At 47.4% G+C, this 20,955-nt stretch overlaps 3 protein-coding genes and 1 long non-coding RNA gene across 5 annotated transcripts; 1 reads left to right on the forward strand and 3 right to left on the reverse strand.

The window, feature by feature from the left end:
• Nucleotides 1-252: 252 nt before the first annotated feature.
• Nucleotides 253-4,414, reverse strand: tent5ba (terminal nucleotidyltransferase 5ba). The gene is made up of 2 exons (XM_029128061.3): nt 3,986-4,414; nt 253-1,819 (listed from the first exon to the last, which is right to left on the reverse strand). Exons 1-2 carry the CDS (start codon nt 4,139-4,141, stop codon nt 800-802), a joined length of 1,176 nt encoding a protein of 391 aa, XP_028983894.1. The 5' UTR covers nt 4,142-4,414; the 3' UTR covers nt 253-799.
• A 6,421-nt stretch (nt 4,415-10,835) lies between these two features.
• Nucleotides 10,836-17,398, reverse strand: zdhhc18a (zinc finger DHHC-type palmitoyltransferase 18a). Of its 2 annotated transcripts, XM_029128060.3 has the most exons (10): nt 17,166-17,398; nt 16,813-16,973; nt 16,425-16,574; nt 15,578-15,715; nt 15,398-15,449; nt 14,582-14,684; nt 14,371-14,483; nt 14,123-14,222; nt 13,066-13,136; nt 12,299-12,438 (listed from the first exon to the last, which is right to left on the reverse strand). In XM_029128060.3, exons 1-9 carry the CDS (start codon nt 17,396-17,398, stop codon nt 13,095-13,097), a joined length of 1,092 nt encoding a protein of 363 aa, XP_028983893.1. In that variant the 3' UTR covers nt 12,299-12,438; nt 13,066-13,094. The 2 variants fall into 2 exon arrangements, with proteins under 2 accessions (XP_028983892.1, XP_028983893.1); XM_029128059.2 differs by lacking the exon at nt 13,066-13,136 and having other exon boundaries at nt 10,836-12,438.
• On the forward strand, nt 16,432-18,585 carry LOC114842499 (uncharacterized). Its single transcript, XR_003783439.3, has 2 exons — nt 16,432-16,570; nt 16,837-18,585. It is a non-coding gene; the product is annotated as an uncharacterized LOC114842499 (long non-coding RNA).
• pigv (phosphatidylinositol glycan anchor biosynthesis, class V) lies at nt 18,233-20,873 on the reverse strand. The gene is made up of 3 exons (XM_029128058.3): nt 20,497-20,873; nt 19,120-20,286; nt 18,233-19,015 (listed from the first exon to the last, which is right to left on the reverse strand). The coding sequence occupies exons 1-3, from the start codon at nt 20,557-20,559 to the stop codon at nt 18,728-18,730; spliced, it is 1,518 nt and encodes a 505-aa protein (XP_028983891.1). The 5' UTR covers nt 20,560-20,873; the 3' UTR covers nt 18,233-18,727.
• Between the last annotated feature and the right edge of the window lie 82 nt (nt 20,874-20,955).

Raw genomic sequence — 20,955 nt, forward strand, 5'->3', positions numbered from 1 at the left:
CTTATCAAGTATGGAGCAAACCGTCGCCCCTCCACCCATTCTAAGGAGAGAAGGGGGATTCTATCAAAGGCTCCTCACATGTGCAATGAAAACATACTGTTTACGATGGTCGTGTGAAAATGCACCACTTGAGTGTGCGACTGGAGATAATGAGCAGTTCAAGCTAACTGCAGCCCTCGGAACCAAACATTGAAACGTCAACAATCATTACAGGCCAGGATTGAAATAAAATAACCACAGTACAAAAGAGCGGACGGTTTCCTTATTTTAATCTCACATAAAGAACGCCTCTGTTCCTGAAAAGAGAAGCAGAGTAATCTAGAAAACACTGACTGCACAGTTCTCACTTTACAGATGTTTTAAGAACAGCTCAGGCACTTGGAATCATGACAACATTCCCTTTTTGGACAACAAATACATCTTTGGTCCAGTAAGTAATTAAAAAAAAAAATAAAGCCGAAAGTATGAAAATAACACCGGCTTTAAAGTTTGTTTTCTCAAAAATGTATTTCTGACAAACAGTATATAAAGCTTCATGAAGACGTTTTAATACTTAAATATGATATTATCACTACATCTCAGAAATGACCAGCAATCTTACAGATGTTTTGCATAAGAAAAGTGAGAGAAATCAATGTGTCGGCTCGATCGGTCGTACAGCAGTACAGATTGTTTTAGTCACATTTGGCAAAGGTGGTTTTTCTGCGTGCTTTCAGTCAAATTCTTTCCCAATAAAAAAAAACAAACGAAAAGAAAACAACCACAAAGTGATCAACGCGTGACGCTCCCCGCAGCCCCTTCAGCTGCACGGCAGCCACGTCTGATACGAGTGACTGCACGGCGACGCCTGCACGTGCGCGACGTAGTAGTTGCTGAAGTTGATGTCCTGCACGTACGGCGCCGGCTGGTAGTAGCACGTGACGTTGGTGACCGTGGGGATGGCGTTCTGCTCGGCCAGCGCCTTCAGCGCCAGCATGGAGATGAGGCTGAGCGTCTGCCGCCGCTCGTGGCCCATCAGGCACACGGTGCTCTCGTTCACCACCTGGTGCAGGGTCATCAGGCACTCGTAGCGCTTGTGCTCCATGCCGGCGAAGTGGTTCTGCAGGTAGGCCTCCAGCTTCCGCTGCTGCTCGCCGATGTCGGAGAAGTCGATGAAGAAGCGCGAGCACATGTAGCGCTGCATTTGCTTCATGTCCACCTCCGAGGAGGGCGTGAAGCCTCGCACCAGGAGGTGGCAGTACTTCAACAGGCCGCCGCCCCTGATCTCCTCCGGGCTGCGCGTGGCTATGACCCTCTGGCACAGGTGGTCCATGGCCTCCGCGAAGTCCCCGTACACGCTCTCCCCGACCACCGTGGGGTGGAAGCTCTCCGACATGGGCGTCTCGGAGCAGCGGTCGAACAAGAGCAACGAGTCGAGGCAAATCTGGAAGGAGTCCACGCTGAATTCGAACTGCCGCCGTAACGAGTCCACGAACTTTAGCTCCACGTTCTTGCCCGTGTTGTTGGACAGCGAGATGAGACTCCAGCGGTCCGTGTCGTTGCAGACTTTCACCAGTTTCTGCACGTACGCCTCTTTCAGGGTCAGCGCCGTGATGCGCTCCTTGGAGACCCCGGCCGGCAGGAAGTCCAGCATGCAGTCGAGCACGACGTCCTTCACCAGGCGGAACGCCTGGTCGTCCTTCAGCGACACGCCGAAGATCAGGTCCAGGTCTTTGTAGCCCAGCCCGGTGTCCTGGTGGAGCACGTGGCTGGCAGCCGACCCGTTCAGCCGCACGTCTTTAACGCCAATGCCCCGCTCCTCCAGCCGCGCCCGCACCACCTGCACGGCGAGGGGACACAGATGTTAGGAATCGCATACATACGGGTCAGCGGGTTCTTCCGCTGCGGGAGTGATGAAACCAGTGTAAAACATCTAAAGAGACTGAAGTTAAACTTTTGAAATATGTCCAAATACGTTCCACATGGACCTAGTGGAAATCAATAGTCTGTGGAGGCGAGATCAATACTGCTACTCCCAAAAGTTCATTTCATCACCATCCGACTGAGTCCGAACAAAAAGCTAAAGAGCCCCGACACAGAGCCGCGGCAGAGCTGGCGGGCGTTCGAGTTCCCTGTGGGAGAGACAGACGCTCTTATCACAGGCACCGGCGATAAGATTTACCACCCTGAACTGCAACCGGCAGAGTGAGCGGCGGCGCGCGAGGCGTGCGGCGTCCGAAAACAAATCAACTGCGGGTCGTTACAGGTCGGCCGTGTTTTCTCTGCCTCTGTATCAGTGACCTGTGAAGTGTTTGTGCGGCGTCCGGACACATGTGGAGAGAGAGAGAGCGACATGTGACGCACAGCTGGACTCGGCCTCGCGCTCTGAGGTCACTCGCCTTCCGTGGTCCTGGGCGTTTGTGGAGGTTAACCGGTACCTGAGTCTGACCCCGTTCATTGATTTCGCTCGCCGCAGGAGGACGATGAATGTGAACCAACTGTAACAGACAGGAACAGACCCTGGGAGCTTTGCTACTGGACACATACTGGCTGCAGACCGCTCCAGCAATTAAATCTGCAGAACAAATTAGTAGTCACACACCCGCACACAGTCCTAAACCTCCCTACTGGCACTGACCTGTCAGATTAATGTCTGTTAACTCTCTCTCCCATGGGGATCAGATAACAAGCTGGCTCTATTTATACATACTGGGTCAGGCTACAGACACACATTTGAAAGCACGTAAAACCCTCTCACACAGAGGAGGAGGAGGAGCAGGGTCTCCATGGCACAGTCTGGCTGTAATAGGGTTGTAATCGCTGGGCCAAGGGGTGCTGATTGGGTTCAAACTCCAATCAGAAGCAATAATAATATGTGAGTGGGCCTCAGAATCGTCATGCTTGATTGGACTCAGGTGAGACGTTGAGCTCAGGTTTGCCTTTGATGGCTTCACATCGAATCCTGCAGGAAACCAGCAACACCGGCCCCGTGTAATAAAGTCAGTTTCGCTTCTTTAGGAAGAAACCCAGCGGGTTGAGTGGAGAGGTCCAGAGTCTAAAAGGCAGGTCTGTGTTATACAACCGTGGCCGCCGTTATCTTGCATCTACAGTAACGCCTCGGTGATGCGGCCGGTGATGAAGTTAGCGCTGCTGTTCTATTCATCCCCGCAGCGGGACGCGGCTGCGCTCTCCCTGTCACGGCATGCGTCTGAAGAAGAACCTGCTAACTACTCGTTAATAACACAGGCAACGGACATCAAGCACACGACTGAGTGTTTTGCGCAAACTGGAATTACGGGGTTTCCGCAAATCCAGGGGAAACAAGCGCGTCCCCCGCATTTGAGGCGCAAACCTGCATTTAAGCCGCGTGCGCTCTCAATGGAGCATTTATCTTTCCACAACCGCAAGCGTGAAACGTCTCGGTTTCTTCTCGAATGTGCCCGATGTGTCGATGGGATGGAAACGGACGGGCTGGCTTCGCATTGTTAGTGTTCAGCTATAGATTCGTTGTGAAATTCTACCCGGGCACGAGCTCTCTGCGCTTTAATTCACACACACCACCAGGGAAGTGAAATGCGATCCGACCGCAATGTAGAGCCTGGAAAAGTGAATGCACTGTGTCCATACGTCTTAAAGTCAGACAGAGACAGTCGGTCGTTTGTGCGTGACACTAATGGAAAAACTGTGCTGCTTTAATCCAACTTTAACATTTGCTAATGAAGTTAATGGACATTTTAATTTGGATTCATCCAGAGGGAAGAGTTCGACTAGAGACCGAACAAATGCCAAATATAATTAAGGGGGAACCTACAGGTTACTTACTGGGAGCATGGGGGCTAAAACGAATTTCCCAGCTGCTCCATCAAAGCGGAGCGTAAGGATGGGACGGTTTCAACACCTGCAAACATCAACGCGGTTCATTTCTGTTCATTCCACATGCAATTGGAAATAAAGAAGCCCAAATCACACCCGGTCCTACAACTCTCACACTTTAATGTTTTGGTACCTGGACAATCTGACGCGGTTGCACGGACAGCGTGGGGAAGTTTCCCCGGCCGTGGATGGGCACGGCCTCGCCCAGGATCGAGTCCAAGCGCTGCACCTGATCCCAAGAGAGCACGCAGAACCTCCGACTCTGATCCAAAGCATCACCGCAAGACATGGCGATGTTAACTTTCCCCCGCTCCAAAAGAGCAGAAATCAGCCGATCGGGTCTGGGCGCTTCCCCTCGACTCGCTTCTTCTTTCGCAGTAAGATATTCCTGTGAGCGGCGGCGGCGAGGTGACAGCTGACAGCGGCCCGGTTCTGGTTCTGGAGAGACGGGGTGCGCAAAAAGTTGCCCGAGTGTGGAGGTCGCAGTGGGATCGGCCGCTTCCTCCGTCTGCGCGCTGGTGAGCCGCTAGAATCCGTTCAGTCCGTAAAGACGTGATTCATAAGGAAGGTCCAGGGAGTTTAAAGCGGCCTCATTAGCATAAGCCCTGTGATTGGCTGCGCTGGGTGCTCATTGATTATGGACGCCCTGTCTTCAGGGAACACCCTTCGCGTGACGCACGCGACGTCCCCCCTCCTCTCTCTTCTTTCTCGTGCGTGCGCGTGCGGTGAGCCCCGCAGGGAAAGGGTTTTCCCTGCTTTACGTCTAATAACGCAAGCATCAATCAGCAACGGGCATGGCCTGATTGAGATTAAGCTGCTTTGCAACGCTGAAACAGATAAGCGACGTGATTCATCGCAGATATAAGGTGTCAGCTGTGCCGACAGGTGCGCGTTTCAGTGTGTGAGATGCGGGTGGTTGTTTGCCTAGAGTGTTTGCACAGCGTGCAGGATGTTGCAGCTACACCCTGTGCTGTGGTGATGAGATGAGATGAGATGAGATGAGATGAGATGAGATGAGATGAGATGAGATGAGATGAGATGAGATGAGCATCGCTGTATCACTGAGAGTCTACGTAAACATCCCACCATGCATATACACTAACAGCGCAGCTGTAATATTAATGAGGCCAGTGTATCCTGAGCAGCCGTGTGCAGTACACGCTCAGTATTTAAACTGCGATTAGCAGCGTATTAAACTGCAAAGTGCTGCCTGCTAATCACACGTTTTCATAGGTTCTTATCGTCTTCAGCGGAGGCCTGTGTTTAAAGTTACCCAGATACTGTATGTTTGTTCATTCAACTAATGGAAAGTTCCGATCCTTCAAACATAATCATTCATTTACGTTGCTCGTGGTTGTGGGGGCATTCGTGAAAAGGCTCCGATAACCCGACACCCTTTACGTCGTAGCTTTCACTTACATTTACAGACGCGTTGTTGCTTTGTTTAACTCTTTATTCCTCTGCTCAGATCACACATCTCCGGGGATTTTTATGTTTCATGCACTAAACGCAGGGTCTGCGGAGGACTGAGTTCACATATTCAGCGGGTGAAAGTCATCTGTCTTGAGGTTTATTACTTATTTACATAATTTCCCCCAACTTGCTTTCTTTCATCCGCAGACGCTCGTCACGTTGTCCGTTTGCCTTTGCGCCACATCCTGTCCGGTCTTATCTGCGTCAATGCCCTCATTATCCCTAAATGAAGGACCCGACAGCGGTAGACGTTACGCACAATAGCAGACATTACTCCTTCAATGGTGAGAAAACCTTGACATTTTGTAATGTCACTGTCAACAACCCACAAACTTCAGCAACCTCCCTCGTACGTGTAACCATTTACCGAACCACCGGCGTTTTATACCTGTCCTCGCGGCGCCTGTAAAATGTTTACAAGAGACTAAAGTTCATCCCAGAGTTGACTGTTGTCGGTGATGCAGATGGAAACACGCGCTGCTACGCCCTCGGGGACGCAATGTCCTCCTCAAACACATGCATGTGGGTGTTCCTCTCACACGCTGTCGATCGCTGTCGGCGTCAAGCGGCTGGGAGTTGATACTGTTTCCCAGGCGCCCGAAAGGTCAGGCCGCCGGTTCCGCTCCCCGCACGTCCGCGCGATAGCGACATGCGCGCGCTCCTGTAGCAACAGCATCCGCAGTCGCCGAGCAGCCGGCCAGAGGTGCCTCCAGCTGTGGATCCCGTTCGCGTCATCCTTCTATAAATAACTCGGCGTGTGGAGGCCGTGCGTGAGCGCAGGAACAAAGGATCAATAGCAGCAGACCCATGTGTTCTATGTTCCCTCACAGCTGCATGACAGACTATAGATGTTCATATATAACGTGTGGAATGTGTGGCACATAAATCCGCGTTACACCTTTGTTCGTCTAGGTTTGTGTTATTTCATGTTTTTATCCCTGAGTTGACATCCTGGTGGAGTCATGACAACAGACAGTGTGAGTCTTGTAGGCGCGGTGAGATATCCAGTATTTAAACACACCTTTAACAAATGACGCACGAGACGAGCGCGCGCTCCACTCCTAACCGCGTTCAAACAACGCCAAAAGGCGGCCGACATCTGGAATATATAGGTGGGGGCGTCGGCGAACGGCTTTACGAGACGCTCGTCTTCCATTTGGGCTCAGATGCTGATAGAAAACGGAGGGAGATCCATTTGTGTTGTCAGACGCTTCTGGCTGCTTTTGCCCCGTGGAGCAGCAAGAAGAGGAGCGATGCGGAGAGAAGGGTCTTTTCTCGAGCGCGGGGGCGCGCGTGCACGTCACAGCGTGTTGACGTTCCCCAACAACGAGCAGTGAAGTGTCACAGTGATCAGTTGTGTGAGGACACGTAACGCTCCCGTCGCCCGGGGTGAATTGTGCATCTCCCCCTCATGTAATGTACGTGGATCGGTTCTACCTCCAAAAAAGACTTCCTACATTTGATACTGAGCACATTGAGAAATGTCACACCAGCAGAACAAGTGTTCGCTATTATTAGCAGGTGCATCATGTGTAACTTTGGACGGCGTTGCCGTGGCTAAAACCAGAATAGTGATGCAGCTGCCGCGTGTCTGACGTTCCACCCGGCCCGGTCCGTTCTGACACAAAACCCCGCGCTTTGACTCGGTTTCGTCCGCGGCTCGGGCCGCCGGGTCAGCGTATCTAAGCGGGGTGCGCTGACCCGTCCGTCCGCGCGGCGATAAGAGCGGCGAGTTTACTTTGCTGCGACTGACGAACCTGTGGGACGGTGGAGCGAGGTTACGCAAGCGGCCGCGCTGCTGACGTCACGCCCCCTCCGCTCGCCCGCACGATCGATTACGCGAGTGCGCGTCCGTCCGGCGCGCCGCTGGAGACGAAGCGCGTGCGCACGGCCACAGTACATCGCAGATCCAGGCGGCATCGCGCGTCTGCTCCCGTGTCCGCTCACACCTGTGCAGGCGCTGGGAAACCCGGCGCCTTTGTCTCTATTTGTGTGTTATTTTAGTCACCACTGATTTATGCCGCAGCTCTGGCACTGCCTAATGGATAAGAGCGTCTGAAACTCAAGAGCCGAATTTATTATGCAAGGCTCTGCCTCACCATAACATGGGAGCTCCTGTGCAAAAAGACATGTAAATGTTTGGGTGTTTGGAAACATAAATCTGCTCAACGTTTACAAAAAAAGCCAGGATATGAAATTCCTCATGCGAGAGAATATCTGCTTAGACTTCCACTTAAAGTGACACAGAGCAGAGCGCTGGAGGAGTCGCCTCAGCTCTGGTGATATCATATTTATTTTTACTGCTTACATCCAGGCCGGGGCCGAACACGTGGAGCGCTCCTCGTGTGTGACTCGCCGCTGCTTCCACAGACGCCGCTGCGGAGCCCAGGAATGTACAGCTCTGGTAATTAAACACCCTCGCTTCCTTCTGTGCGTCGGGGACGTCCTAACTTGGATACCTTCCTCACCCCGAGCTTAAATTATACACGTTACACAACGGCCCCACGCCCACTCGAGTGGAACATTCGGGGTCCCGGGTGCAAATTAAGAAAACAAACCCAGAACCCACTCAGATTCACTCCTCGGTGCCGGAGCGAATCTGGGCCCGAGGGCCGAGAAGGCCCAACTCACAGCAGGGGGTATTGGACAGAGTCTGTAAAGAGGGGTCACGATGGGACCAGAGCAGCTTGACTCGTCAGCTGCTCTGACAGCACCTCTCACTCAGGTCGAACCATCGGCCCCAAATAAAAGTCCGTTGGCGGCGCCGTCCTCTGATCGTCCTCCAGAGCTCAGGAATCCGTCTTCTGGAGGGATTACGCGATTAAACGGAGGTCTGTGCCGTCATACCTCGGGTCCAACAGGACCAGCTGGATGCTGCTTTGTGTGGCATCGCGCACACAAAGCACACAATTAAATTAGTATATTCACGATCAGCGATGCGCAGGGTGTTTTCCAGCGTCATGGCAGGTGTCTGTGAATATTGATAACGAAACCAGCGCTCGCACAAAAATAAACCGGGCTTTTTTTTTCTGGCGACGGGCTGAGATTTATGTCGTGCAGTAAGTGAAAACAGGCCGAAGCGAAGGCGCGGAGCACACGTGGCTCAAAGCTGCTGTACTTTACTGCTCTGTGTCGGACCAACAAACCATTCAATCCCCAAGGCCCCACGATCTTACTGAACAATGACCAATGAATGGAAGGAATATTTAGATCTCCTTAAACTACAGTAGCTGTACTGCACAATACAAATACTACAACATCTGCTAACAATTCTGCTTTTACAGGGTGTTCTCCATCGCAGCTGTCAGAAAAGTGATAATTCCACTACTGTTTGTATTTACTACTGAGGCCACAATAGTAGGAGTTTTACTGCAATGCACTGTATCAGAGGATGCTCCGGCGTTTAAAACAAACGAGGCCAAAGACATTAGAACCGGCTCCGTCACATTATAGCTCTCTGAGGGCAGAGTTAAAGCCAGACGGTGCAGGCTGTTCCTAATAAAGTGGCCAAGGAGGGAACATTATACTGATATTAGCGATGCCTTGAAATGTAAGACGCCGTTTCCCTGAGCTTTTCTTAAGATCTGCTGTTGACGCCGCTACAGCCCAGAGGAGAGGCCCAGCTTCATTATTTAAAGCGCTGTCGACGAACTGATGGGGCCATTTCAAGCGGACTGTGTGATAGCGGCTGACGGTGTGGTACCCTGGTACGGTAATCCTGCTCCGTGGCACATATTCAGGTTTCCATGGGGAGCGGTTTCCACTTCACCACACACAGCCGCCGTTTTTCCACTGCCATAAACTGGGGCATCGTCCCTGTTTGTTTGTTTTTTTTACTTTACACTTATCTAATCTGTTCCCTAAAAAAGCACTCAAACAGCAAACGTTACACTTTAGCAGACACGGCAGCTGGAAAAATGGAAATAATCTGGTCTGATAATCTGAGCTAATATGTGTTCGTCAACTATAATGTATTTGGACTTTATGCTGCTGATTTGCTAAGACGGTTGTGGCCCAAAGCGAGAAGCGAGGAAGAAATGAACTCAACAGGTGCAACAGGCATGAAGCCGAGCTGCCTTAGTCAACATGCTAATACAAGAACCAACCCAACATGCTAATACAATAACCAACCAAACATGCTAATACACAAACCAACCCAACATGCTAATACAATAACCAACCCAACATGCTAATACAATAACCAACCCAACATGCTAATACAAAAACCAACCCAACATGCTAATACAATAACCAACCCAACATGCTAATACAAAAACCAACCCAACATGCTAATACAAGAACCAACCCAACATGCTAATACTAGAACCAACCCAACATGCTAACACAAAAACCAAGCCAACATGCTAACACAAAAACCAAGCCAACATGCTAAAAGCTTTTTGGGCTCCTTCAGTGTTCAAACACGGGCTGCCGTGTCCAAATACACAGATAATCGAATCCACCCTTGTTACACCTAGAGAAATTCCTGGAAAAGCAGCATACAAACATACAGTATGAATAAGTGCTAAGCAAACTCCCAGCAGCCAGCTGGCCATCGATACGCTAGGAGGAAATCGTTAATGCCTTTGGTGACATTCTAAACCTGCGTTCGCCCTTTTTTTCAGGAGGTTAAACAAACAAACCACCATTACCACAGAGCGTCGTGAACGATTAATAGGCTGTGTGGTTGTTTAGCTGCTCCGATGTGTTATGCACCGCACGCACGTCGCCCACTGGCTCCACGTGCTTCGTGTTCCGCGGGCGGAGGCGACGGCCCGTTCGTTCTGCTCAGCACAGGGTTAATTATATCCAGCGCCGCTGCGGAGACCGATGCTGACAGCGGCCGCGCATGTGAGTCGCCTGTTTTGTTTTCAGGGGCTCCGCTTCTGCCGCGGCGTCGAACGGGGGCTCGTCTATTGTGAGTAACGCAGGCACGTCGACACACAAGGCTGAGGTACTGACCCCTTGAGCCAAAAGTCTTTGTTTTATATAGAAACACGACCAAAACCTGCAGGAGACACCTGCTGCCCCACTTTAAACTGTGCTTATTGGGGACCTTTAAGCAGCATTCCCACTTCACACAGAAGCGTCCGCCTGTGATCAGTGGGCTCTGGGCTGTTTCCCACAGTTTTCAAATTCACTAATTACCACATGTGCTTCTAAAATGGGTAAATCAAAGAACTAAAGAAGTTTCCACACCTCTAAAAGGCGATATATTCCATTTAAAGTTCGAAGTGAAAAGACTGAGTGGCCTCAGGGGGCGTCAGAGGAGGCAAACAGCTTTTCTCTGCTGCTCAATATTACGCTGCACATGTCCTGACTTGTGAACACGACAGCTTTGTAATGCTGTGTTCTCCTCCAGGTTCAGCAAACCTGATGATCACTAACTGTTGGCTTTCACTGTAATTTGACATGGTCCCGTTTACATGACCAGCACTTTATCGAAAGTCGTAGCGTGTGAATTTCACCATTGTGCAAATTTTGGCAAAACAATAAGCCAAAAACACAAATTCAACAAATCCTATCACTTTTATTAGCCAAATGTTACAGTTCCACTGTTACATTCTACAAAATACATACAAGTTTGTTCATACAAGTTTGTTCATACAAGCGCTGCTTGTAATTGTCTCTACACAAACTACAGCTCCACCCAACACACACAACCTGCACAGTTCTGAAGCTCAATCACAAAAAAATAATAATAACGCACAGAATGACTGTCTAATCGTTTTTACGTTGCAAAATCTCCCTCTGCCCAGGACCCAAACCACAATCACCGCCTGCCCCCTAGTGGCACAAACCAACTTCTGCCCCATCCCAGAGGCAGGGTTCGGTTTCATGGTGCAACAGCTCTAAAGGTCAGAGCCATAAAAATCACCACTGCCCTCGAATAGGCCTCATCAACATGCCTCAAACACCACTCTGCTCCAGTCAGTAACCAAAACAGCAAGGACAGGTAGAGAAAAAAAACCCTGGCTGGCACTAAAGCCAGGACATCAAGAGAAAACTGTCAGTGTAAACACTGCAATCACTGTCTGGCGGCTGATCTGATCCAAACACCCCAACAAACTTGATAAAACCATTCAATTTATGCCATCAGACATTAATAAATAATCTTAAAGTCTCTGTTTTGCTTGTTTCAAACAACCGTTTTTGTTACAATCTCCTTATTCAGACAAGCATCTGACGTACAAGACATGCAAAATTAAATTTCCACTATACAAAAAAATGATTCATCCGCACACAGGAAAAATACAAACTGCACCCTTTCCATTAGACTAATCATTTATTTATCTAAACGCTGTCAAAGCAGACCCACCTAATGACACCATAAGTATTCTGTCTACGTGACAGGAAATGACACGGCAAGCGATTAACACGGCTCGCTGCTCAGAGCTCGGCTGTTCAGCAAACCAAACTCTGACAGCGAGCATTCCCAGATTTTAAGACTGTTTGCATAAGATATTAGCAGGAACTGAAATACAGCGACTGTGACGTATGGCTTGAGGTTCTCTGGAAGGTGTGGAGGCAGGTGGGTGTCTCAATAAAAAAGGTGTTTAAGAAAATATCTCTATATTGTGCTTCCAAGTGTTACTAAGATTTATCCGCTTACTAAAGTACACAAACATCAGGACGTACAGAAACCTCTTAGTCCACTCATCAGAATGACATTTAAAAAAAAAATAAACAAACAGCAACACAAAATCTGATCACCACAATGAAACACTTGTCGATGCCAAATACATTTGCTAATGACACACAGTGTGTGGCGATTCATAATGGCGGGATAAAGCCGAATTCTGGCTCATGACCCGAAATCATAGAGGTTCGGCTTAAGGGAGGGGAAGGAGAAGCCAGACGAAAGGCTGGGTTGATTGAGTGCAGCGAGTCTCTCTTGCTTCTTTTACTGAACGGAGGCCAAGAAGCAGCCACAGACTGACAGGTATGATGCTGGGAGCACCCAGCAGGTGATGAAGGCTCTGTGGAAGGTGGTTCTGCGCTAGAAGCCTCCAGGCCCAGAGGAGCGGTCTTTGGAGTGCCAGCGGGACACAGGCTGTTGAAGTCGGAGGCGTGCACCATCATCTCTAGCACATCCTTGGTGCTCTGAGTGCACTGTGTGGAGGGAAAGAAAACAGAGGTTAGCCAGGCTGGAAATGGGCCACATCTTCAGTCTGTGCTATTAAAATTCCCCACAGTAAAATCAGCATCAACAACTGCATCGTGATTAAAATGATTAGTTTGGAGCTCATCAAGCACAGTGAAAGCCGTGACCGCACAAACAGCACTGTCGAAAGATTCAAGGGTGAAGCATGGAAGTAGTGAGTTAGATGGAGACAATTTACATAGAAGGCAACCATATGAAGACACATGTGGATGGAGAAGTTGCTTCATCCTGTGGCTCCTCGGGATCGGACACGAGTCGAAGGTCACGAGGCAAGCGCAACAAAGCCCCAGACAGAAAACATAGCAACTAAAACAGCCAAACACTAATCATCAGCTCTGTCCTTTACTCAGGGATTGAGCTAATGTTAATGAAAAGAACAGTGAATGGTAGTGAAGCAGAAACATTCAAGTATGGAAATGTAGTAGGACACGCAATCACAAGACCTGCTCCAGTTGTCTTTGTGTTTACAAAATGTTAGAAAAAAAAAAGGTTTAAGATGGCATCGACACAAGACAAGAGTAGATGGTGAGTGAAGAGACGATGTGCTGGGTTCAGCGTTGGAACCCCGCTCTTACCATCAACTGTCTACATGCAGCAGGGCTCTTCAGGCTGTGCAGGATAAAGAAAAATCCTGACAGTTCTCCTCCTAGCAGGGTGAAATAAATACAGTACAAGACTAAGCATCAAATCATCTAATGTGAGGTACATGTCCAAGAGCCTGTAACTACTGAACCAAAAGAACAGAACAGTTAATGGATGTTAAATTATTAAAAAAAAACATGTTAAAAACTGAAAAAAAGAGGCACAGCAAACTCAATACAGACAAACCCCCCAAATTATGTTTATTAACACACAAAACACTAACTTAAGTTAGAAAAATGAAGAAATAAAGAAAGTAACAAAGACATGTGATATGTTGACAGTATCTGAAGGCACATTACAAGTGATCTGTGAGAAAGTGCTGATCCAAAACACAGCAAAATGAAAAATAAATGAAATAATACCATTTGCATTGGAAAAAAAAAAAGACCTTTTGGTGCAAACAATTTCACCACAGTACACAAGCAAACTCAGCAGTACAGACCAGGAGGTAGATAAGCTAACATGCTGAATTAAGACTTGTAAGCAAACAAGTGAAATATAAAAAAGGTGCGACATCATGACAGTCCCACAGCACAAAACCACCATAACAAGTGACGGCGGTCCATACAAATATTAAAGCCATTTAAAAGACAAATCCCTTTACGCATGTTCTCATGTTCCGTTGTTCTCAATGATCAAATCGTGTTACAAATGATTTTTAGAGCAAAATATATAATTGAAACAAGTATAATTTCAGAATGTAACAATGCTTTGACAGCTGGCTCAAAATATTTTACCTTTAAACATGTTTCAAACCACTAATGTAAAACCTAGTCCATTCACACATTATCTAACAGGTTTTACTGATCGATGGTTACACATATTATACACAAAATGTTAAACATAGAACGTTCTCAAGAGGGGACAAAATACTGTATGCAACTCTACAGGAGGTGCTGGAACTAGAAGGCACAGAGCAGAGGTTGGTAACAATACAGGAGCTATGGGGCAGTGGGAATTTGGGAGGGACCACTATCTGGTTCATCCTACCATGTGTGTGTCATTCTTGGCCACAAAGGGAGGAAGCTCTATCTCCGAAGCAGAAGGTATCGCCTGATCGGATGGCAAGAATCCTCTCCTGTCGATCAGACTAGACAACAGAACAGATATGATGCACTTAGGTCTGAGAATGCTTTCAAGGAGCAATTTTGTACTACTGTAACTGAACCAAGTTCATAAAGTGATGAGTATAGAAGGTAAAGCTCTCATGATAGAAAGTAAAACTTGCTTTTACTCACCTTGGAGGCATAGGACCACATAACGTTGCACAGCAGTTTGTTATAATGCTGTTGTGACTGTAAGGGTTCCCAGAGTCCTCTGCACCCCGTTTACTTGACCAAGAGCCCTTTATCTGTGTAACAGACACAGGACAAACACACTCGGTCATTCTACCAATTATCTTTACCAATTATAAATGTAGGGGTTTCATACAGGGATATCAAAACTTACATCTTCATTTGTTGTGAGGTTTGAGGCTACTAAGTATGTATGGAAGCCTGAGAGGCCCAATATAGACCAGATGGAAAAGAAACAAATCACCACCTCCACCACAGTGCACAATAAGAGTCAAGGCCTGATAAACAATGTTTGAAAGATTATAAAAACTTAAACACCAGTAGTTAGAAATAAATTCAAGTTCATGTATTTTCAATACCATTAACAAGACATAGGTGTCACTACAATAAACTCATTAAAGCACCACATCAGTTTCTTTTATGAATATTACCCAAAAAACACACACCAGGTCATTTCCTAAGATGTCTCACAACTGCAGAATTAAGAAACGAGCGTGAATGTAATGTTAGAAATGTAAACAAGAATTTATCAATTCAAAGTTAACAACATTACAGTTAAAGATTTTAAATTAAAAACTACTCCTACTTGTCTAAATTTGGAAAGACAAACAACATAACCTACCATAATATCATGCATTTCACAAATCCCACAAGGAATTCACCCACACCCTGTACATGAATAATGGAGCCACTTTGTAGTCATACCGTCTATATTTGTCTAGCTGCTGACAACATCTCATGAGGACATAAGGCAAACAACCTACTACTCCAGAGCCATCTGCCTAGAAGCTGCTGTGCTGGATGCTAACTCTCTGATCCTATTAATCGTGGGCTTAGGCTGAGGCACACTTAGGAATGCTTCGTCAACAGTGTAACATCTCTTCTTTCTTTGAGTAAACGGTGGCTAATGTAAGAATGCCATGCATATTACAGAGAGGCTGCGTGATAATGTGGTGCGTTCAAAGGATATCTAGCAGGACTCTGTTGAATGGCTTGAACAAGGCTTTTACCAGCTTGACAACCTAAGGAGAGAAAAAGTGATAAAAGTTATAATCTTGCAGTAGTTGTTGTAAATAAATACCGAATGTCTTAGTTGCAATTTAACAACCCCCAGGGGTTAAATAGATTTTTGCACAGTGAGAACACTTACGTAGAGTAATGTGTGTAACAACGCAGCCAAATATGAAAGATGTCAGAAAAGACAGAGAGATGATGAAGCTGTAGAAAAAGCGGTAGTTGCGTTTTCCCACACAGTTTCCCACCCATGGGCAGTGATGATCAAACCGTTCTAAAGGATGAAAGAACAAAACAGCATCAAAAATAACATCTGGAAATAAACAGCAACTCTAAATATACCACATTAAAATATTCATATGGTTGGGTTTTTCTATAACACTGAAGCAGACACAGTGTACTGCAATCCAATACTGCAATTTATGTACTGCCATAAAATAATACTTGTGTAAAGAGCCATAACAGTTTTTTAGACACTAAAATACAGGTGGTTAATTATTCCTTTACTGTGGGTCAGGCACAGAGGTGGTGTACCAGACTGGCACTGACAGGTGTTTCTAATATTCTAACAGAACAGACTTTTTATTTCAGCAGCAGTGACACACTGCAGTCACAAACTGCTTGCACCATGATGCCAAAGCATTACCTAATGCTGGAGGAGTCCTAGAACCACCAACAAATGGCTGATATTCAGCCTATGCAAAAATGCTCAGCTCATAAATGTAATAGAAATGTTAACCGGTATTAAGGATCCCGCAGTTGAAATGAGCAATGCAGCTCTGCATCTTTGTCCTTCTGGGACATTACATTTTCAATACTGCATAATTTAGACTCAGATTAAAAGGATTAATAGAGGTGCAGTGCAGAACTACCACAAACTTTCATGAAACGTTGACACAATTTTCCTTTTAGCAGCAGTATTAAGATTGGTGAGTGTATTTGAAGTGAGCAACTTCATGATTAACTCTACTACAAATCCTTACCCACACAGTTGTCACACAGGCTGCAGTGGGAGGTTCGAGGAGGCCGGAACATTTTACAAGTGAAGCAGTATTTGAGCTTTACCACCTGCTGGTTGATGAGGATCTCCTTTGTGCGGGGAGGAGGGCGATACGTAGAGGATCCTGAGGTATCTAAAACAGCAAATCAAGAGCAAAGACTCAGGCGTTTCATTTAAAAGAGTGGAAAGAAGCAAATCAAATGTTGTACTGTAGCACGAGAAACACATATACAAAGAAAGCCGCGTCTGCCTGTGGTGTTCTTTGACCGTGATCAATACTAAGCTGCTTAGGTGCATGTCTGTAACCAATGCATTCCTCCATATGGCCAAGCTGTTTTATAGCATCTGTCCCCACTGCCAGTCTGCCTCACCTATCTGCTTCTCTATGTCTGCAGCTTCATCAGGGGTGGCCCTGGGTAGAATGCCCGGGTCTGTAAAGCTGGTTCTCAGGAGGGAGACGACCACGAACCCAAACAGCATCACACCAATCACGGGGATGAAGACGGTGAGATGCTCCACTAGGAATGGGCAACTGGGAGAGAGAGAGAGAGAGAGAGAGAGACATGAGAGGGTTTAAACCAGCAACCATCACCCAAAGATGGAATGAACAGAGTTTACAGAATGAATCACACATGACATCGGTCCAACTTCCGCATGCATACAGCCACCGTCCGGGTTGCAGTCAGTACTTAAATTGAATCATGAGAATTGTGCAGACACTCACTCAAACGCAAAGAAAAGGCCACACGTGACAACAATAAGGCCCAGTGTCATAGGAAGGACGCCGCTTTGTCTGGCCAGGATGATCCGGCCATCGCAGAAAAATCGGTTCTTCCCTGGGAACACTTCCCACTTCCTCACCGGCCGCTGCTCCTTCTTCTCGGCGTGGTTCTGGGCGGACGCGGGCGACACCGACAGAGCCCGCGGGTCGATCTGCTGGTACTCGCAGTTCTTCATCGTGTAAACAGTATCGGCGCGGTTCGCGGGTCGCTAAAGGCACAGCTCAACGCTCGCTCCGCCCGGCAGTCCTCCTCCTAGGACTCGCTCGTCGCACATCTGATGTTCCGCTCGTTCGGCTAGCGTTCAGTTACTCATCCTGGAAGCTAACGCTGGCTAGCAGCGGGACCACCACACGCATTCCGCTCCGCCTTTTACCAACTGCTCCTCTTCGTGCGTTGGCGCCAGGCTAACCACCATCGTTGGCGGCTAACTTAAATATTAGCGCTCATATTGTCAAAACAACGTGGAGTTTTTTTTTTAACAGAGAACTCGAGTCCAACGGGCGCGTCTCAGCTCCGGCTCTTCTTGCGGTAGTTCACGTTTCCCCTTGCTTTGACCGTAAGCCGACGTACGTCGTGACGTGCGCGTGGACGTGCGCGTGGACGCGCCCACGAAGCTCGGCGCCGATGTAGCAACGCCGCAGTTAAGAGGAAGGATGATTTGTAGATTAACGGTAAACAGCGCTTCTGCGTCTATAATGACGTAGTTCCACGTTTTATATGGCTTTAAATAACTAACCCTCACAGGCCACTTTATTAAGTGCACCTGTTCAGCCTGATTCACTCCCATAAAGCAACTCTGCCAGTAATTCTGCGCTATTGTTGCCCATTTTTTAAGCTGAAGCTGTTAGAAGCACCACAATTCCTCTATCTGTTCATTATTAGGTCGCGGCGTGTTGTGAAGTCATAATAGCGTGCATTGCATTTTAATATTTTGACCACATATTTCATTTTTATATGTGGTTGTAATTTTACATCATTGCCTCCAGAAAAATGAACGTAGACCTGAGGGTCATTTATCAAGGAAATGTTTATTTTTTTTAATGTCCCAAACTATAACTTGGGAAAGGTCTTCCAAACATGCAGTGCAATATTAGATAAATAGGCAAAAAGTTTCAACAAGAAATTGCAATATTCTTTTCAAATGCAATAGGTCTTCTTCCTTTTACATTTAAAACGAATGGATTTATAAAAGGAAACAAATTTACAACGAGTGTCTCATTAAGATTCATGTGTGTAAATCAAACTAGTTGACCACTGTGTGTATAATGCATCATGCCAGTCAGATCTATGTAGGACTGGGCAACATAACCATAATAGGCATATGCATTATTTGTAGTCCAGTTCTGCAATTTGGATTAATTTCTCCAAACAAAAAAATTGCTGTAATCAAAATAAATCTTTGAGAATAATGTACTATAAAACAAAGTTATGGATTCATGTAATTCAAAATGAGATATATAGCCCAGCCCTACATAGAAAGAAATCATTTAAATTCAGACAACTGTCATGTCCATGGCAAGAAGTTACAGTGCAGTGCAAGGCCCAGCACCCAGTAGGAGAGGAAATATCCCAGGATGCTCCGGGTGGTGGGAGAGCAGATGTTAAAGTGAGGCAGCAGCGCTGTGATGGCGTTTTGAGGGGTGTGTTTGCATCCATTTTTTGAATGTGTCTGTAGCTGTACACTGGGGTTTGACGTTTTCCTTCGATGAAGTAGGGGTTCATTGAGGAGGAGCAGATGGGCACTTATCCAGAAGGGCACAGGAGACGAGGAGGCCATGAACCTCGTTAGAACCTGGAAATGGAAGGCACAAATAGGAATCGGAGTTAATATGTACGTATTTTTCACAAATTGATGTTTAAAGCATCCACGCCAAGGTGATTATATTATGTACTTACCTGAACATGCATGCACAATGTACCAAACACAAGAAGTGCAGTTGAATGTACAACATAGACAAACACTCTGGGATTGAAGAATCCTGGTATTGGTTTGTCAAGTCCTTTAGTTGGGCCTGTCTCCCAAAGTCCAAGTCTCAGACAAAGCTCTGGATTAGCTTGAAAATATGCATAAACCGCCGTTATTCCAAGAGTAGCCATAGGTAGAGCCAAAATGAAGTTTGGCATCTGCTTCAGCTCAAAGTAACGCAGGAAGCCCACGTCCCAATAAACATCCTGAATATGGGAATAAAGCAGGGGGAGAGGTCTCATGCACCAGAGGGGCGGTGGACCATTTTCATCTGGAACCCTGTAGCCCTTCCGTTCAGCCAGGGACAGAAGAGCTGGAGGAATCTGCTCCAGGGAGACGGATGGTGTGCAAAACGTCCGATAGCCATAGTACTGGAATGCGCAAAAGGGAAGGGCGATAATTGCAGCTCCCAAAAGGGATGTGAGCAGAAAACGAACGATTACCCAAACGTAACGGAAGACTTTACTGTGGCCTTTTGTTGTCGTGCGATACACTCGGATCTGAGAAATAGCATGCAGTGACGGCAGATACAGCAGAAATCCTATGTTGACAAGTCCGTTAGACCGCGCAGCAGTGGCTATGCTGAGGGCCAGGCAGGCTCGGAGGGTAAATCCCTTCTCCAGGAGGAACAGGCCACCAAACGTGAGGGCGGCGAACAGGCTTTCTGAGTATCCAGCGGTCATGAAAACATTGGCAGGCGTGATGCAGTACAGCAGGCTGGAGAGCAGAGCAAGTCGCCTGTCCTGAAGAACTACTCTACTGAGAGCGTGCAGGGCGACCACGCTCAGCAGGAAGAGGGCCGTGTTCCCCAGGGCCACCGCCACCAGCAGGCGACCCCGCACGCTGAGCCAGCTGCTCAGGGGCCACAGCAGCGTCTCCGCCAGGCCCCGGAGGATGACCGGGAAAAGCGGGAAAAAGGCAAAGTTGTGCTCATAAAGGTATCCCCTCTCGGCAATGAAGAGGAAATGCTCTGCATCCCAGTGAGATAGGCCTCCCAGCAGCCACTCTACTGTAGAGTCCAAGTAGAGACGCTCTTCTGTCCGAGGGGGCCTGAATGCATCTGCATCATGATCGGGGATTGCAGCGTTGAACACAACCTGATAAAATAATAAATTAAAATAAATCACATTATTGAATACATTCATTGTATGCTTTGTATAATTGTGTGGAGAAACAAACCACGCAGGCGCCGGTATTTTGTCTTTTATACGAATATAATAAATATTCAAATTAACAACTCGCTTGAAAGTGTCAAAGACAGATTAGCACAAGTAGGTGGAACAGCATCCGATGAGTCTAAACCTTACCTGCAAAACCAGTGAGAGGCCCCTGGTGAGCGTGGCAAACTCCAGAACTGCTCTTACATCCATGGTCACTGATGTGACGAACGCGATGTAAAAAAGCCGGTTACGACAGGACTGAGCATTACGGCTGCAGCGACACGCTCGCCGCCGGATTTGTCGTATATTCTATGAAACATATTTATCCTAAAAGCATTCGGTAAAGAGCACTGGGAAAAAATCTGCCTACATCGACACAGAACGATTGAGAGGCAACGTGTCTTTTATGACACAGATTCGCGAGTTTGCGCAGCATCTGTTTTCGCTCAGGTGCGACCTTTGTCCTCACATCTTCCTTCTGCAGTGGTCTGCGCGTTTCGACTGCCGCCTGCACTTCCGGGGTAGCTCTCGTGTTTTCAAAATAAGAGCCTCGCGGGCCAAAGGAGCACAATTAATTCTAATATTATAAAGGTGTGGATTGCAGTA

The sequence above is a fragment of the Betta splendens genome, chromosome 16 (assembly GCF_900634795.4).
Source record: "Betta splendens chromosome 16, fBetSpl5.4, whole genome shotgun sequence".
NCBI classification, from domain to species: Eukaryota; Metazoa; Chordata; class Actinopteri; order Anabantiformes; family Osphronemidae; genus Betta; species Betta splendens.

Coding starts and splice junctions, on each gene's coding strand:
- tent5ba (XM_029128061.3), bottom strand. CDS start 4,141: ATGTCTTGCGGTGATGCTTTGGATCAGAGTCGGAGGTTCTGCGTGCTC. Junction 1,820..3,985: donor AACCGCGTCAGATTGTCCAG/GTACCAAAACAT, acceptor CTCGCCGTGCAG/GTGGTGCGGGCGCGGCTGGA.
- zdhhc18a (XM_029128059.2), bottom strand. CDS start 17,398: ATGAAGAACTGCGAGTACCAGCAGATCGACCCGCGGGCTCTGTCGGTG. Junction 15,450..15,577: donor TGTTACACACATTACTCTAC/GTAAGTGTTCTC, acceptor TTCTCTCCTTAG/GTTGTCAAGCTGGTAAAAGC. Junction 14,484..14,581: donor ACCTCACAACAAATGAAGAT/GTAAGTTTTGAT, acceptor TCTGTTACACAG/ATAAAGGGCTCTTGGTCAAG.
- pigv (XM_029128058.3), bottom strand. CDS start 20,559: ATGGATGTAAGAGCAGTTCTGGAGTTTGCCACGCTCACCAGGGGCCTC. Junction 20,287..20,496: donor GCCTCTCACTGGTTTTGCAG/GTAAGGTTTAGA, acceptor TTATTTTATCAG/GTTGTGTTCAACGCTGCAAT. Junction 19,016..19,119: donor CATTGTGCATGCATGTTCAG/GTAAGTACATAA, acceptor TTCCATTTCCAG/GTTCTAACGAGGTTCATGGC.